The sequence below is a fragment of the Daphnia magna genome, linkage group LG1 (genome assembly GCF_020631705.1).
Source record: "Daphnia magna isolate NIES linkage group LG1, ASM2063170v1.1, whole genome shotgun sequence".
In the NCBI taxonomy this organism is placed as follows: Eukaryota; Metazoa; Arthropoda; class Branchiopoda; order Diplostraca; family Daphniidae; genus Daphnia; species Daphnia magna.
The window spans coordinates 15,274,323-15,290,275 of NC_059182.1; the positions used below are offsets into that span (position 1 = coordinate 15,274,323).

At 40.7% G+C, this 15,953-nt stretch overlaps 5 protein-coding genes and 1 long non-coding RNA gene across 7 annotated transcripts; 3 read left to right on the forward strand and 3 right to left on the reverse strand.

Moving 5' to 3' along the window:
- The first annotated feature begins 332 nt into the window (after positions 1-332).
- On the forward strand, positions 333-2,526 carry LOC116916055 (protein farnesyltransferase/geranylgeranyltransferase type-1 subunit alpha). The gene is given in 8 exon segments (XM_032921240.2): positions 333-607; positions 671-794; positions 858-953; positions 1,017-1,176; positions 1,178-1,353; positions 1,420-1,600; positions 1,663-1,793; positions 2,141-2,526. Coding segments are annotated over 7 exon segments (999 nt in total). The 5' UTR covers positions 333-438; the 3' UTR covers positions 1,756-1,793; positions 2,141-2,526.
- On the reverse strand, positions 1,860-3,219 carry LOC116916070 (homeobox protein MOX-1). 2 transcript variants are annotated; one of them, XM_032921263.2, is made up of 3 exons: positions 2,564-3,219; positions 2,332-2,495; positions 1,860-2,231 (listed from the first exon to the last, which is right to left on the reverse strand). In XM_032921263.2, the coding sequence occupies exons 1-3, from the start codon at positions 3,072-3,074 to the stop codon at positions 2,130-2,132; spliced, it is 777 nt and encodes a 258-aa protein (XP_032777154.2). In that variant the 5' UTR covers positions 3,075-3,219; the 3' UTR covers positions 1,860-2,129. The 2 variants fall into 2 exon arrangements, with proteins under 2 accessions (XP_032777154.2, XP_032777149.2); XM_032921258.2 differs by having other exon boundaries at positions 2,332-2,498; positions 2,564-3,216.
- A 1,114-nt stretch (positions 3,220-4,333) lies between these two features.
- LOC123471251 lies at positions 4,334-4,763 on the reverse strand. The gene is made up of 2 exons (XR_006645534.1): positions 4,623-4,763; positions 4,334-4,559 (listed from the first exon to the last, which is right to left on the reverse strand). It is a non-coding gene; the product is annotated as an uncharacterized LOC123471251 (long non-coding RNA).
- A 1,916-nt stretch (positions 4,764-6,679) lies between these two features.
- LOC116916104 (MKI67 FHA domain-interacting nucleolar phosphoprotein-like) lies at positions 6,680-8,261 on the reverse strand. Its single transcript, XM_032921290.2, has 4 exons — positions 8,049-8,261; positions 7,739-7,933; positions 7,573-7,681; positions 6,680-7,508 (listed from the first exon to the last, which is right to left on the reverse strand). Exons 1-4 carry the CDS (start codon positions 8,163-8,165, stop codon positions 6,718-6,720), a joined length of 1,212 nt encoding a protein of 403 aa, XP_032777181.2. The 5' UTR covers positions 8,166-8,261; the 3' UTR covers positions 6,680-6,717.
- A 201-nt stretch (positions 8,262-8,462) lies between these two features.
- On the forward strand, positions 8,463-10,079 carry LOC116916092 (succinate--hydroxymethylglutarate CoA-transferase). The gene is made up of 2 exons (XM_032921278.2): positions 8,463-8,667; positions 8,780-10,079. Exons 1-2 carry the CDS (start codon positions 8,599-8,601, stop codon positions 10,016-10,018), a joined length of 1,308 nt encoding a protein of 435 aa, XP_032777169.2. The 5' UTR covers positions 8,463-8,598; the 3' UTR covers positions 10,019-10,079.
- Positions 10,080-12,371: 2,292 nt separating this feature from the next.
- LOC116916081 (lactase-phlorizin hydrolase) lies at positions 12,372-15,612 on the forward strand. The gene is made up of 12 exons (XM_032921273.2): positions 12,372-12,591; positions 12,657-12,787; positions 12,857-12,988; positions 13,051-13,173; positions 13,235-13,283; positions 13,363-13,497; positions 13,569-13,726; positions 13,797-14,011; positions 14,868-15,023; positions 15,105-15,133; positions 15,214-15,292; positions 15,374-15,612. The coding sequence occupies exons 1-12, from the start codon at positions 12,432-12,434 to the stop codon at positions 15,516-15,518; spliced, it is 1,512 nt and encodes a 503-aa protein (XP_032777164.2). The 5' UTR covers positions 12,372-12,431; the 3' UTR covers positions 15,519-15,612.
- Positions 15,613-15,953: the final 341 nt, after the last annotated feature.

Below are 15,953 nucleotides of genomic sequence, written 5' to 3' on the forward strand. Positions count from 1 at the left end.
CACAACCGCAAGAGGCTCTCCCACCGGGCGGAAAATTTGTTTTGGATAATTTGTAAATTGTCTTAGAAAAGGGGAAACATAATATTTTATACAGAAAAAGTAAAGAAAAAGCAAAATTTCGTAGAAGAAATAGGGAAGATTCGCGGCAGTAAGCGGTGCTATAAGGGTCTAATCGGGGACTGAAATCGGGGATTGAAATCGGGGATGGCACTGAGCCCCGAAACCACCGCACTGGAAAAAATATCCCCGCACCGAATCGATGAAAAAGCTCCCCGATGTATGCGGGGTCGAGCCCTCTACGGATAATTAAAAACGAATGGCATTTCGAATTCGAAAAGAGCAGACGAAATGCAAGTTCGTGCTTGTAAGGCAGGTGCAGGTTGCTAATGTGTTGTTGTTAGAAGCAGAGTTCTTCTTTGATAAAGTAGGAATTTAAGGATGGCCGGTGAAGAGTCAAAAGAACCGCTGTCTGATTCATCTGACGAGTGTTCTGACCAGGAGCCTACTTGGATATACTACCGTGATCGCCCAGAATGGAATGATGTCGTTCCCGTCGAGTTAAACGAAGGACCTTTTCCGGTCGTCTCGATTGCGTATTCCGAACGATGTGACTATTTTGTTATCATTTCAACAAAATAAATAACTTCATTTCTTTCTTATGTTTTTTTAGTTAAAGACATATTCAACTATTTTCGAGCAATTGTCTTAAAGAATGAGATCTCAGAAAGGGCATTTGAGTTAACTAGTGATGCACTTGAGCTGAATCCAGCCAATTACACAGTCTGGCAGTACAGGTAAAAAGTTGTTAAAAAGATAGTCTAAATTGTTGTATAATCTTTATTTCCCCTACATCGTAGACGAACTGTTCTTAAAGGATTGGAAAAAAATATACAAAAGGAATTGTCATTTGTAAGAAGAATAATTGAAGACCATCCCAAAAATTATCAAGTTTGGTATACATCTTTTAAATTCTATTTTTCTGAATGTATGTTTAGTATATCCCATTTTTTATAAAGGCACCATCGCCGAGTGCTAGTAGAATGGTCTGGAGACCCATCTAGTGAACTTAGGCTTACAGAGATTGTACTAGCTCAGGATGCCAAAAATTACCATGCATGGCAACATAGACAATGGGTGTTAGATACCTTCAAGCTATTTGATCATGAGCTTGAGTTTGGTTGAGCGCTTGCTCGAAGATGATATTCGCAATAATTCAGCTTGGAACCAACGATATTTTGTCGTGAAACAGACGTCAGGCTTTAGCGAAGACATTATCAGTCGCGAATTGACATTTTCTGTCAACAGTATAAAGAAGGTTTGTAACAACGAAAGTGCTTGGAACTACTTAAGAGGGTAAGAGAAAGACAAATTTATTATTTATTTACGTATTTAAAATGCTGTAAATGTGTTTTGACGCAGTGTTCTCGCGCATTATACAACTGGACTTAACGGCCATCCAGTAGTTGAGGAACTCTGCCAGTTTTTGGACGAAAACAATAGTGAATCCCCATATTATTTTGCTTTTTTGGTTGACAGAATGGAAGAATTAATGCAGTCAGATGCTTCAAAACGCCAAGTGCTTTTACCCAAAGCGGATGGAGTATGAATACCCTTTTACGTTCCCCAATTCTTCAAAATCTAAACTTTTTTTTTTCACCTCAGATACTTCAAGTATTAGCGACGAAAATGGATCCCATTCGCCGCGAATATTGGCTTTTCTTGTCTCGCTATCTAAATTCACAGTTTGCAAATTGATAACGTGTTTTACAACCAAATATATCCTCTTTTCAATGGTAAGTTTTTCTCTGTGTGAAACAAGTGCGCAAGTCCCGTGTTAGGTTACTGAAGTCTCAAAATCGTTAATGCGCAGAACCGTGACTTGCCGGTGTATTTGGCCATATTTAATACTATAAAACGAGCAATTATCAAAAACAGTTATGGACACAAGTGACATGTGGAAATAAGAATCATATTTTTGTTTTAATTGAAATATTTATGCCTTATGGAAGAACTCTAGAAATTTGCATAGGTGTAAAATCAGATGAGAGAAAATACGGCTTATCATTTGTGAAGGAAGAGCAACAATTCTTCGTACGTTTTGGTAAAGCAGTCGGTAATCTCTCTTATATTCAATGTTTAGATTTGGCTGACTCTTTCTTCTGCTTAATCGATGGACTTCCACCCTTTGTCCGTTTCCACTTCATCCGTCGGTTCTGGAACCACACCTTGACCTAAAATATAAAGATTCATGTCAGCAGTCGTCCAACTCGTATATACATTTTCGCTTTAATTTTATTTCGTGTTTGCCCGAGTCTAGAATTTTTAACTTGCCTGCCGTTCCGTAAGATCGAGGGCAACAGCGATTTCGTAGCGACGTAGTCGCGTCAAATAATTGGAATGGGCGAATTCATTCTCCAGCTCGCGTATCTGTTGTTTTGTGAAAGCAGTGCGCTCTTTTCTTGGTTTATTTGAAGTCGGATCCCCGTTACTTGATTCTTCTGTCGAAATAAAATTGTTTCTACGGGTTCTTTGCTGTTTCATCGTATTCATAAGACAATCTTACCATCTTCTGAGCTGGCAGCTCCCACTAGATCGAGTGAGAAGTCCTCATCGAGGTTGAAATCTTCAATAGCAGATGAGATGGTTGACGTGATTGGGGGCACATCGTCGTGGAACAAATTAATACCCGAACATGGCTGTTGTTGATAGTGATTGTGATGTCCAATGAACGACTGATTAGTAGGGGGGGAAAAGGCAGGAAGCGACATGGGCGACTCGCAGGACGAGGGCAAGGAAAAAGGTCTAGTTCCTGCTACTCCGCAAACGGAATCATCGTGAGACTGTTGCAGCGTAGACGTTAGACTTTGATAGCAAGGTAAGGATCCTCCGCACCCGTTTGCATAATTGTATCCAGCACTGTCTGTTGTATTGGGCGTTGCGTTGTCCATGAGATAATTGTACGTAACGTGGTTCACATTGACGCAGGTAAGCCTAAAAGTCGTTCCCGGATCTGTGATGTTACTGTAGCTGTTGTGAGGTTGCCGAGGCTGAGTAGGTGAGTAGTAAAGACTCATCTCAAATTCAACTTGTAGAGCGCTTTAATATATAAAAAAAAGGATTGGTAGCGTAGGTGAAAAGTTGGACTGTTACCAACAACTCGAGTCCACCGTCAAATATCGACTGTGAAACGAACGGCCTAGACAACTAGACATCTTCATCTAAATCCAGCTTGGTGCCGTTCGGGCAAACTGAAGGGAACGAGGAGCAAAGGCGGAGACTTGAGTGGCGTCGGTGCTTGCTGATTGGCTATAGTTTTTCTCACTCTCCCTCCATCTTCCAGTTGTCGTCTTTCGCTCCGAATCCTGTTGCGGCACCTTTCTTTTATTTGCTCAGCTGTCCAAGCTGCCGTTCCCGATACATCAATCTTAATCCAATTTGAAATTCGATATTTCACTTATGTATTGATTTGACAATAGCAATCTAGCGCTTTCTACTGCATATCATTTCCGTCAAAACCATTCACTACTGCAGCTGTATAAATCCGTATTGGCATTGGATCTGAAAGTCGAGGAACCAGGGCTTGCGATTATAAATCAGCAAGTCCAAATGGAAGGGAAAAGAACACAATTCTGATGTCAAAGTTAAGGTGAGCATCTTTAAGTATTCCTATAGTTTAACATTGGTATCGGAATAGTTCCTCCACCAATTATTGTTGTGGAGGAAGCATTCCATAGAGGCGCCAGGCTGTCTGCCAGCATCCAAGACCCCCTTTTTACTGGGGTCAGGGTTCTTTTATTTTTATTTTTTATTTTTGGCGTTCCGTTTTCCCTTTTGGTTCATTCCTATATTCTACGTCTTGGACGAGACTTTTTGCTTTAACTAATGGTTTGTTATTCGCTACCAGTTGTTACTTTTTTCGTTATTGCCAAAAAGATAGACAGCGTTTCTTACTTACAACCAGACCTCCTTATCAGTTTTTTTTCTGTTTTTTGTCATTAAAATGATTTTTCAAAATAGTAAAAGATCCGTGACAGTAGGTAAGCAATCACCAAACACAAGACAAAACTTTTTGTTGTTTATAAATGTTGTTACATTTTTTGCAGTTTACTCGAATATTGTAGATCGCCATAGGTGGTGAGAAGAGAAAAGGCAAAAAGTCATTCCATGGAATCCAACGCCTTCTCCAGTTCGGGTATCAATTTACGTTGACAGGCCCATCCTTTTTTTTCTTACTATTTTCTACCTTCAACGACCCCCCTCTCTATACAACGACCCCCTGTCTCACCCTCGGCGCCAAGCAGTCTGGCAGGTTCACAGTAAAATCCCCGTTTCCTTCTCTTTATTTTATGTGTATTTTACTACGTTACTGGTGCTTGCCGATGGTCCAGTTCTGAACCTCTAATGAATGGGAGAAGCCTGCTTGCACTTGAGCCGTAACTAAATAGCTTCGTCTTTCGATACAGGGAGTAGCAGTGAGGATGGTAGGTTTCACATTTCGCACCCCATTAACCAACAGGAAGCTCAGCCTTCTTCTCCAACTCCCAGGAAGCTGCTGGATGCTATAGTTATGAAAATAAAATAAAATATAAAAAAACGTTGACATAAAAACCATTTTCACATACAAGAATTGGTGAATTCTATAAAGTTTCATAGAGAGGGTCAAGTCGTAACAGAAGAATGTGCTTCGTATATTTCACCCTTCTTCGCTATGATTGAAGTATCCTCTCGCCAGTGACAGACGTGTTCGTCCACTTCTGTCCTGGACGAAGCCCAATTTTTGTACAAAAAGTCGGGCTTAAATTCTGGCTTATTACTTTATTTTTTTGTGTTAAAATCTAAATATAGCAAACTATGCATTATTTCGATTTGAAATTAAACGGAGATCACAAAAAAATTTAGTTAGATCCAATCTAATAATCTTTTTTTGCTGATACTGATACATTTGCTTTTTTTTTAACGAGACAACGTATTCACCCTACTAGACGGCTGTTTCTCATAATTTCTGATCATCAACATGCCTAGCAAGTGAGTTTTCCAAACAGTTCTGTACTACCAGAACTGTTGCCGATTTCTTGTTTGTATATGACGGAAAACTAGCTTAACAAGAGGAAGTACTTTTCCATTTTAATCCTTTCATGGCGGCCACAATCTGTTTGATGTTTTTACTCTTTCATTACATTGTGATTCTAAAACTGTTTTGCAGAGCATCTGAGGGATTTAAAAATGTGTATCCATTCATTACGAGAACCCGCACTTTTTTTCTTACAAATTCATGAATGGTTGGCGGCCATAAATTTTAGACAGTCATCAAGAACTAGACTCGCCTGCGAGATAGTTTCGATCTTGGATCTGGGATTTATAAACCTATATCATAGTTTAGGAAATAAAATGTTGCAAAGTGAAAACGCCCACACATCGTTAAACATTATGCAGCACTTTAGGGAAATAGATGGTTTATCAATGCATGAGAAAACCGAATATTAACCTTAATACATTGCATTTTCTTGGGCTATAACATTATATGTTCAGTCATTCATTACGATTAAAAATTTAACAAACCAATGTTTAAAGAAACAACATCGAAGTTCTGTTAGCTGTCGGTAAATAAAATAATAATAATTTAAAAAAAAAGATACATTGCCCTAGACTACGTGTTGGTCTTCACTTGTGCTTATTTATTTAACTTAGCCGAAACGTCGTGAATTCTTAGGCAACACAGTAGCTAGTGTGTTGACTCAGTCAGACGACGCATCCCATTAGAGACGATGGTCAATAATGTAGTTGATGTCTGCAGTGAAAAAAAAAAAAAACCACCGAAAGGCAAAACAACCACAAGGGCATCGGTAGAGCAAAGAAACATAGGGAGCAGGATATGCGCCGTCCGGAACGATGGCTCGTTTTGATGAGTTTCGCAGGACTGTGGACTTCTATTTGCCTCCTTGATGCTTGTGGTACCGAGGGTTTGGAATGAAGAAGCGCCACCTGGCAGAGCCATCAAGAATATTTGAAAGGAGCGCCTACGCTAGGGTTTGGGAACAGCTAACCCAAACATTGGACTCAATCCAGAAGTTCAGTTAGCCAAACAGTGATTTTTCACTCCCGCTCCCTTCTTCTTCCCCTAGACAACTAGACTATGACCATCATTGGTTCGCTGACACTCAACACAACAAATCAACAAACAAAATAGCTCCCACTTATTCTGTGGTTTGGGCTAATCACGAAATGTGATCTAGAAATATTGCAGTTGTCGCTAACTAGCGATTAACTTACCTTTCATAGTAAAACAGCCACTTCTTCCCCCATTTGCCATTACACTGTGAGAAAGCTTATCTCTAGGACGAATTAGTCAAATTTCAACACCCGTACCGTGAAATGCTCACACGAGAAAAATGCGCCCGGACGACTACATTCACCCCTCTGATCATTAACGTTACTTTCCCAGATAGTTTTATTTCTCACTTTTCCCTAACTTGTTTTTGACTCCACGTCAGATCTCTCAAATGTCAGAGGACATGGTCCCTAACGACCGTGGGGATCTTCGGCTAACAAAATCATACATAATGAAAATTATGAGTAGGCCTACTTAGATTCTTCACATTACTAACAAGATACTTTGCCTAGAGTCTATGGCACTCTCTCCCCGCAAGCTTTAAATACAACGATAAAATACAACACAAAGTTTGGCGATTAGAAATATTGTTTATTTTCCGAAAAGATTTAAACAGGCTTCTTCCCCTTAACGGAGCGAATCGGTAATTTTGAGGGCGCAGCGACTTCTTTGCCAAAAGTGTTGGCCTTGGCTTTCTTCAAATCTGGTTTCGGAGAGCGTCCTGATACTTTAACTGGTTGGGGAGAAGGTTTAACGGACACCTCAGAACTTTTTTTCAAAGGGGTGGCAACCGATTTTGCAGGGGCCTTGGCGGATTGTTTAAACCGTTTATTGGGTGAGTGTGAAGGTGTATCATCAACAGGAGAAGTGACTTCATTAGCTTTGTTCTTTTTAAGCATAGCTTTACGTTGATTCCGTGTTAACTTTGGTGACGAATTTGCAGGCGTTGACGGTTGAACTGCAACCGACTCAGAGCCTGCATCACCTTTAGTCGGTGTAGAATCTGTTGCAAGTTTAACGTCAGTAACAGTGCTGTTCCTTTTGGGTGCTTTAAGATTTTTCTTCGATGATTTTGATTCAGGAATTGCGGTTTCAATTTCAACTAACTGAGGAACTTCGTCAACGTTACTCTGAGAAACATCGTCATTCACATTTGCACCAGCTTCAGGATCGTAAATTTGAGGTTGGTGGTCGATGCCCATTTCTTTAAGGGCGCTCATCGCCTTCGCTATCTTAAATAGCATGCGACCACGGTGCTTTTGCTTATCTTTTTCTGTAGGTGTTTTTTCTTGCTTTGCCATCAGACGATTCCTACGAACGAGTGTTGGATAGACTTCCGATGTCATAAAATGGATGGGGAACATTTTTGAATGAACCTTCTCTGGTGGAATGTACTGAGCTAAAGAAAAATATTTGTTTTTAGTTTCTATTTCAAGACATGCAGGTAATTTGTTCTTCCAAACCTTTGACAAGCCTTTCAAACATAAGATAGTTATTCATGGTCTCAGCTACAATTTTTGCAACATCATTGAAAGCGAATTCAATAAAAGCATATCCCTTACTTTTGCCAGTCTGTTAATTTGCAAGGTCTTAGTATACAATTTGATTAATAATATTATGATTTTGTACCTTCGCACTCCTGGAGACTTTTACTCTTGTAACTTTACCAAACTGGGAAAAGAACCCTTTCAGTTCTTCTTCATAGAAACCATGAGGAATATGGCCAAGATAGACAACTCCACGTTTATGTGCATTTTTCGTGGATTTCTTTGTCTTCTTAACAGAACCTTTTCCCTTTGGCACAGGCTTTCCCTTGTTTTTTTTCTAAAATACAGATGAAAATTAAATGGAAAAATGTGAAGAAAATTATTACTGAAATACTTCTTTCATACAAATTTTGAAAAGAGTACGAACGGACTAAAGCAAATTAAATACATACCTGAAGACGCATAATTCTTTCCTTGGCATCTTTTAACAATGTTTCGTCTGACTTTGCAGGCTTTGCAACGGTTTTCTTCTTCTCGGATTTTTTGGTTACTTTTAACACGTCAGTCATTTTCCAAACGAGGTTTAAACGTCAAATTTTGAGAAGAAGCCTATATTGTCGAACAACGCCACGTGCTTCAGATTTCGATCAAATAAAAAACTTATCTTCGTCTGCTATGTAGTTAAACGCCTCCAGGCTCCAGTGGTGGCTTTCAAAGATTAATTAATATTTAAACGGTAACTTGTAAGAATAAACTTCTGAAACAGTAAAAAAATTGTTTAATAGTTTATCAGAAAAATTTATCTTTGTAAATCTAAGTGTTTGTAAATAATTCAAAATTCTCTTTCAAATGGCCTCACAGACGGTACTTTAACGTCCCATCAAGCCCGTAGTTGAAACCTTTTATTTTTTCTTGCTCGTGTTGTGTTGTGTATTTCAATTTTCAATTCTACTTGACTAAAACATATAATTTCTTGAACACGCAAAAAGTCTGGATCGGATTATGGCTTCAAGGAACATGGACACCAACCAAATTTCTGGACAAATAGAAACTTCGACTGAAAAACGGGAGGTGAGCAACTGAGACAGTGTAGTGGTTTATATAGACAATCATTTTTTTTTGGTTCTCCGACCCCCTTCTTTGATCGAAAATGCTCCGTTTACTACGAGCCGACTTTTTTCAGAGGAAATTTTTAAGGAAAGCAAAAACAGCATTCAAATACAGTTCTTCTACTGATGCTCTGTCAGGTGTAAAAGTACTGGACCTTACTCGTGTTTTGGCTGGTCCTTACTGTACACAAATTCTTGGTGACTTAGGGGCAGATATTCTAAAAGTAGAACGTCTCAAGGTGGGTGATGACACAAGAAGCTGGGGTCCCCCATTTGTGGGTAATACTAGCTGCTATTTCATCAGCATCAATCGCAATAAGAAAAGTATTTGCATTGATTTAAAATCTAACAATGGAAGGAAGATCATTCAAGAACTGGTACTGCAAAGTGATGTTTTGGTAGAGAACTATTTACCAGGTAAAATGGAAGAGTATGGCTTGGGATATGAAGATTTGCAGAAAATAAATCCTCAACTTATTTACTGCTCAATCACTGGATATGGTAGCTCTGGCCCTTATGCTTCCCGTCCTGGTTACGACGTTATAGCTTCGTCCATGGGAGGCCTGATATACGTGACGGGGCCAGAAGATGGAGCACCGTGCAAAACGGGTGTAGCTTTAACAGACTTGGCAACGGGATTATACGCTCACGGGGCCATCATGGCAGCATTGTTTCAACGACAGAAAACGGGATGCGGGCAGCGAATATCTGCAAATTTGCTGTCGACACAAGTTGCTTGTTTAGTAAACCTTGGCTCCAACTACCTAATGGCTGGCCAAGAAGCTAAACGCTGGGGCACAGCACACGAAAGTATTGTGCCTTACCAGGCATTCGCTACCTCCGATGGCTATATAACGATTGGTGGAACCAACGATCGTCAATTTCGTGAGCTTTGCTCTAGGATCAACCGTTCGCATTTGTCCTCAGATCCAAAATATCTGACGAATGCCTTACGCGTCGAGCATAGAAGAGAACTTGTTGAAGAACTTGGCAAAACCCTTTCAACAAAAACTAACGCAGAGTGGCTAGAATCATTTCGCGGTGCACATTTTTCGTACGGACCCATCAATTCATTGTCGGAAGTCTTTGCAGATCCCCAAGTGCAACATAATGATATGGTTCAAGAAGTTGATCATCCTTCCGCCGGGACGTTGAAACTTGTCGGACCCCCAGTGAAGTTCAGCGGAACGGGCAACCGTATTCGTCTTCCCCCACCAGAACTGGGCCAGCATACCGAGTCCATTCTTCAAGAACGATTGGGTTACTCTTTAGCTCATATACAGCAACTCAGAGATAGTGGCGTTGTAAATTAGTTGCCGTAGTGATTTGTAAATTTTTGCGTTGGGATCACAATAAATACTAAGGGTTACCCTATTTCCTTCTACTTCCTCTTTCGTTAATTAGTGTTAGAGGGTAACGCATTAGGTTAGGAAATACTTTGCTAGGAAATTATTTCAAGCGTTTTCTTTTCTTCCAGGAATCTACCGTGGTACTAACTTTAAAGAAACCCCAATCCTCTAAAAAAGTGGGATGGGCCCAAGATACTGTGGACAACGAACATCTAGGCAGAAAGAAATCTAAGTGTAAGCGCGAGAAAGCCACCAAAGTTTTCTTTTCTTTTTTTTAAGGGTTTTTTGGCCGCTGTGCTGGTCATGATTATTTTTCCTAATTTTCAGGTTGCTGTGTGTACAAAAAACCACACAAGTTCGGTGAGAGTTCCTCAGAGTCTGAAGATGACGAGTGTGACCATTGCAGTGGGCATGTCGAACATAAGAATTCCAAAAAGGCCTCATAGCCATCTTGTACAATCTTGATTATCCCCCCTTCGTCCGACCTATTGCACCAAGTACCATGTCGTAAAGTCACAATTACATCGAATATACATGAAAAAAATGGATATGTAATCAGTTACCTTCAGTGTTTCGAAGCTAACTAAAATTTCCTATTTTAAACGCCCCCTTTTTTTTCAGTGGTTATTGAAATTGAAATTGATTGTGCACTACCATTCAACAAGTAAAATGTTCCTATGGGAGGCCCATGGGTGTTGATCGAGGCGTCGGCAAGAAATTCGTTCATGATCGTGCATTTTCTACGACTTTCTTAGCTGTGGTCAATAATCATGGTGAAAGAGAGAAGGCAATCGTGATGACGAATATTTAGCCGATTTCACTCCACGCTTAACTATCCGCCTTATATGTCTTGTAGACAAAGTCTTTGCCGTTGCTGGGTGTGAGAATCGACCGACTGACATTTTGTGCCGAGAAAAAGAGCATTTCCTATGGTTCACCTCAAATTACGCTAGAATGTCTACTCACGCTATTCTTGCTTTGTTGTTTCTTTGAAAAGGTAAATCATCTCGAACGTCACCTCGCCCCCGACACGGCTTTTCTCGCCATCACCCATATTTCTAGTGAATGCTGGAATAATATACAGCCGTAACAAAATGAACCCAAAACCTTTTCTCAACCTGTGGTGCGTGTTGTGGGAAAATGTCACCTTACAAAGAAAAAGAGATGGAGATGTTATGTGAAACGAGAAGTGGTCGCTGAAAAGGGTCTGGCATGAGCATCGAATAAGATTTGTCTCGTAAATTGCAGGGAAACAACAATTCGAAACTACCGTACGCCGACATTTGCAGCCTTTCCTACTGAAACCGATCTTTCATTGCAACTTGAACTTTCGTTAACCAAATTGTCCTTTTTTGGTTTGAGACTAACTAGACCCCGGTGGCCTTTGGCATTGCTATGTTTCGCAGAATTGTCGCAGCCTGAATTGTTGTTCACATTCTTCTGCCACCTGTTAATATCCATATTGTTCTTGGCATGGTGTCCTCGTTGGTATTCGTGACATCCGGTTATTACCGCCTTGATATCCTGCGATTTAAAAAATGAGCAAGCTCACACTTTTTGTTTTAATTCTACGTTTCCAGGATGTCATTTATTTTTTCTTGATTGACATTAATATCTTCCGCTGTAGCTGATGGCCAACTGTGGATGTAAGGACATGGGAAGTCTGTCATTAGGACGGACGAGGACAGAAACGGGGAGGAAAAAAAAACACTGCAGGGTACTATTGCGTTCCAACGGGCAAACTCTTATCACGTCCTTCAGGTCTAGCCACAAAATTGCATAACTAGAGAGAAACTGGCAGCAATGGTTGATTGAGATCATCGGTTATCAGAAAGTCGGCTGCATTTATCGCTCATCTGTTGGTAAGGATAGTTTATGCGCATGGTTGTGAATCGTGAGTTTGCTGTGGTATGCCAGCTTGTAAAACTTTCAACGTTGCTTTGGCGGTACCCCAAAAATAATCAGCATCATTGGTGAACAAATGGAGTACAATCATTCCTTTCTCCAGGCTCTGTCGACGACGAATGAGCTGCATCATGCTGCAAATTATCTTTGTCAAAGTCAAGTCAAAGTCTCAACTCCAATCGAAGATAAATAATATATGCTCTCAAAAGCGTGAAACACGTGCTTATCTCTCACTCTAATCTTGTGTAGTTAACGACATGTCAAAATTATGATTTAACGGCTTCTAAAATGCTGCGACACTACGTAAAAGTGCTATGAAATTCAAAACCATGACGTACGTATTGTTTTGAGCAAACAGCAGTAAAACTTTTGCGATAGGAAGCTGCTATCCTATTTACAGCTATATATACACGACTTTCGAATTCAAACGGCAGTTTAGTTTGGATTTCAACTTGGTTGATTGCACTGAACTATGCGGGCGGTCTTCATTCTTTGCTTCTTGAGCTGCTTCGGCTTCTTGAGCCGGGGAGAGTTCATCGATGACACAATTACCTATGGTAGTTTCCCTCAAGGTTTCATCTGGGCTGCTGCTACGGCATCTTATCAAGTAGAGGGTGCTTGGAACGTTGACGGTGAATTTGCTATTATTAGTTTTCCAATCATGTTTCGCAACTAAATGAAATCTTTTGTGTTTCAGGTCGCACACCGAGCATCTGGGACACTTATGTCAGGACTCCGGGTATGATTGCCGATGGATCTACTGGAGATGACGCCTGTCTTAGCTATTATCTTTACGAACAAGATATTCAATTGCTGAAAAACATGGGTGTAAGACTCTCAACTAAAAAAAAGTTATAGCTTTAAACTTTGTCGGGCTAATGGTTTTACCTGTTTCAGGTAAGCCACTACCGTTTCTCAATTTCATGGTCTCGTGTAATTCCGAACGGAGTGGGCGAGTCCAATCCTCTGGGTATTCAGTACTACAAAAATCTGATTGCAGCCCTTAAAGCCGCAGGAATCAAACCTATGGTAAAACTCATTTTTGTTTTATTAAAATCAGTTGTATTTGGAAATTCCTTTTTATTTGGAAGGTCACGCTCTACCATTGGGATCTCCCGCAAGTTCTGGAAGACCAAGGCGGTTGGCAAAATCCGGATATCGCCACCTGGTTCGAAGCTTACGCAGATCTCTGCTTCGAGCAATTTGGAGCTGATGTAAGTTTGCCATTTATTTCGTCCAACTGGTAAAATAAATTCGAAATTCAACATGTCACAGGTGGAATACTGGATCACCTTCAACGAGCCATGGTGTCAGGCTTATCTAGGTACGTAAGTGTTTTTTCTTTTTTCTTTTAGAGGCAACTAGTTGTTGACGACATTCTTGGTTAATCGTAAAATACTCAGGATATGGCACTGGATCGAAGGCTCCAGGTATCACGGAGTCGGGAACTAAAGACTACATAGCCGCGCATAACCAACTGCGGTCACACGCCAAAGCTTATCGGTTGTACGAGCTGAAATACAAGCAAACCCAGAATGGTAAAAATTTCTCAAGCCTTGACGTAAACGGAGGAATCATTAAACTCGACAATACTTTGGTCACGTTACAGGAAAAGTGGGCATAACCTTGAATATTAGCTGGGCAGAACCAGAAGATAACAGCACTGCATCTATCGACGCTGCCGAACGTTCCCTGCAGTTTGCCGGTGGGTGGTTTGCCAATCCAATTTGGGGAAATGGAGACTACCCACAAGTTATGATTGATTTGGTAAATATCTCTTCTTAAATGTTCTTGTTTGTAAGAGATTTATTGATATGATTTTCGAAACCTATCATAGATCGCTCGAAAAAGCACAGCTGCCGGTCTGCCCCAATCCCGTCTTCCCGTCTTCACCGAGACTGAGAAAACAGAGCTTAGAGGTTCTGCCGATTTTTTCGGCCTGAACTTTTATTCATCTGAAATCGCCAAGGAAGAATTGTTCGATGATACGTTGGTCAACTACTCTACCGACAAAGATGTAGCTACGTATCAAGACAAGGAGAACTGGTATGGGTAAGAGTTACGCCCTTTTTTTGTTTTCGCTGCTTACCCATTTTTGGGCGAAGGTGTTCATCAGCTCAAGGTCCTCCTTGAAATGGTTTCCGTTGTTAACCTTCAAATTGTGAGCATTTTTTCTCGCGAGTGTTTTCCATAATTTTCTGGACGTTCTGCACTTTAAGGCAGTGGGTATGTCATCTGGATTCGTTTTAAGTAAGGTCGTCAATTTAGTCTAGATATTTGGATTGATGAGATCTTGTGACCCACTGACCATCGACTTAATAACCAATCAAAATGCAACAAACACGGTAGAAAAACACGGCGATTTGATATGAATTTCAAACAACGCCATTCATTTTCCAAACCTCCTCAAATCCAGTTTTTCGAATCGTTCGAAACGTTGGACTAATTCAGCTGAGTAAAAATCCCGTGATATAAATTTCGCAAGGTATTAAGAAACCCAGAAGTGATCATGCAATTCCAAGAAGGAAAGGATTTGACGCATCAAGGAAAAACGGACCAGGAAGCCACAAGAGAATCGCGGTGTGGATTTGATTCCTACACATGCGTGTGCGTCCTATTTTTCAGTTTGTTGCACTTTTCTCTTTTTTTACACACACACACACATTGGTTGAGTTGCAGCGAAAGTGACGGAGTCCATCCGAAGGTGAAAAACATATTGAATGATCGGAAGAATTTTGGAGACTTTCACTCAAATTACGTCACAGCTGCTGGCATCAGCGCACACAGCCCCCCAAAAAATAATCCCATGCCAAACTTTTTCTTTCGAGACGTGAAAGGACATATCGGATTTTCTAAAACTTTTTCTCTCGTACAATTTTCTTTTACGCGGTCTATGTTTTCCAAACAGATCGGCATCTTCTTGGCTACGAATCACTCCATGGGGCATCCGCCGAATGTTGAACTGGATCAAAAATCGATACAACAACCCCGATGTTATCATCACGGAAAACGGATTGAGTGACCGCAATGGATATCTCGACGACTCCATGAGGATCTATTATTAGTGAGCATAATTGCACTGGGTCACCGACCGATTTGATTTTCATTCTCTGCGTGATAACACAAATATTTTCTTTTCGTGCAGCAAGTATTACATCAATAACGTTCTTAAAGGTACCTATCTACTACCCTAGAAACGTCAAAAGATTCACGAATTTCTTATCAACTTTTCCTCGTATTTTATGTACATTTAGCCATTCAAGATGGGGCAAACGTCATTGGCTATACAGCCTGGAGCCTGATGGACAACTTTGAGTGGGAACGTGGATATTTGTAATCATGATTTCAATTTAAGGATGTTTTGACCTAGTTATTATTCTTGTTTTTCTTTCGTCATAACCGTTAAAAAAACAGAGAAAGATTTGGAATGCATTACGTCAACTTTACGGATCCGGCCAAGCCTCGCGTTCCTAAGAGTTCGGCAAACTACTACTCCCGAATCATCCAAAAGAACGGATTCGTCCCCGAGAATGTTTGCGATTCGCCAACCGTTTATTGATTTCGAAAATAAATCTGCATCATGCTTCTTCATACGCTTGTAGTAATGCGTGGCGAAATGTGAAGCAATACACGCAGTAAATGCAAAGAAAACATTCGGCTACTTTATCAAGTCCTTGAGAAATCACCAGGAAGACGACGCCACCTTTGGTCAAACAAACACACACATGGACGAGCGACACGAGAAGCCGACTAGTCGTGTGGATTGTGCAAAGGAAGATCGAATTTGTGGAGGACAGGTGGCCTCGTACGTAAGAACCCGCTGGGGCTTTGCCGAAAAAACTCGAGCTTTGTTCGTGCATGCAGGGCTAGGCTTGTCTAGTCACGCATACTTGGTGAGCACACACACACACACACACACACACACACACACACACACAGAGTGAGCACTGGTAACACAGTTCCCAATGGCTATCGAGCTATAGACTAATGCTCA

What these genes read in the sequence shown, in the direction of transcription:
- LOC116916070 (XM_032921258.2), bottom strand. Translation starts at nt 3,074, where the DNA reads ATGAGTCTTTACTACTCACCTACTCAGCCTCGGCAACCTCACAACAGC. An exon ending in AGCTGCCAGCTCAGAAGATG is followed by an intron (nt 2,499 to 2,563) that starts GTAAGATTGTCT and finishes TTATTTCGACAG; the next exon opens with AAGAATCAAGTAACGGGGAT. An exon ending in TCGATCTTACGGAACGGCAG is followed by an intron (nt 2,232 to 2,331) that starts GCAAGTTAAAAA and finishes TTTATATTTTAG; the next exon opens with GTCAAGGTGTGGTTCCAGAA.
- LOC116916104 (XM_032921290.2), bottom strand. Translation starts at nt 8,165, where the DNA reads ATGACTGACGTGTTAAAAGTAACCAAAAAATCCGAGAAGAAGAAAACC. An exon ending in AAAGAATTATGCGTCTTCAG is followed by an intron (nt 7,934 to 8,048) that starts GTATGTATTTAA and finishes TCTGTATTTTAG; the next exon opens with AAAAAAAACAAGGGAAAGCC. An exon ending in GTTTGAAAGGCTTGTCAAAG is followed by an intron (nt 7,509 to 7,572) that starts GTTTGGAAGAAC and finishes ATTTTTCTTTAG; the next exon opens with CTCAGTACATTCCACCAGAG.
- LOC116916092 (XM_032921278.2), top strand. Translation starts at nt 8,599, where the DNA reads ATGGCTTCAAGGAACATGGACACCAACCAAATTTCTGGACAAATAGAA. An exon ending in CTTCGACTGAAAAACGGGAG is followed by an intron (nt 8,668 to 8,779) that starts GTGAGCAACTGA and finishes GACTTTTTTCAG; the next exon opens with AGGAAATTTTTAAGGAAAGC.
- LOC116916081 (XM_032921273.2), top strand. Translation starts at nt 12,432, where the DNA reads ATGCGGGCGGTCTTCATTCTTTGCTTCTTGAGCTGCTTCGGCTTCTTG. An exon ending in CCGCAGGAATCAAACCTATG is followed by an intron (nt 12,989 to 13,050) that starts GTAAAACTCATT and finishes TTTATTTGGAAG; the next exon opens with GTCACGCTCTACCATTGGGA. An exon ending in ATGGTGTCAGGCTTATCTAG is followed by an intron (nt 13,284 to 13,362) that starts GTACGTAAGTGT and finishes TAAAATACTCAG; the next exon opens with GATATGGCACTGGATCGAAG.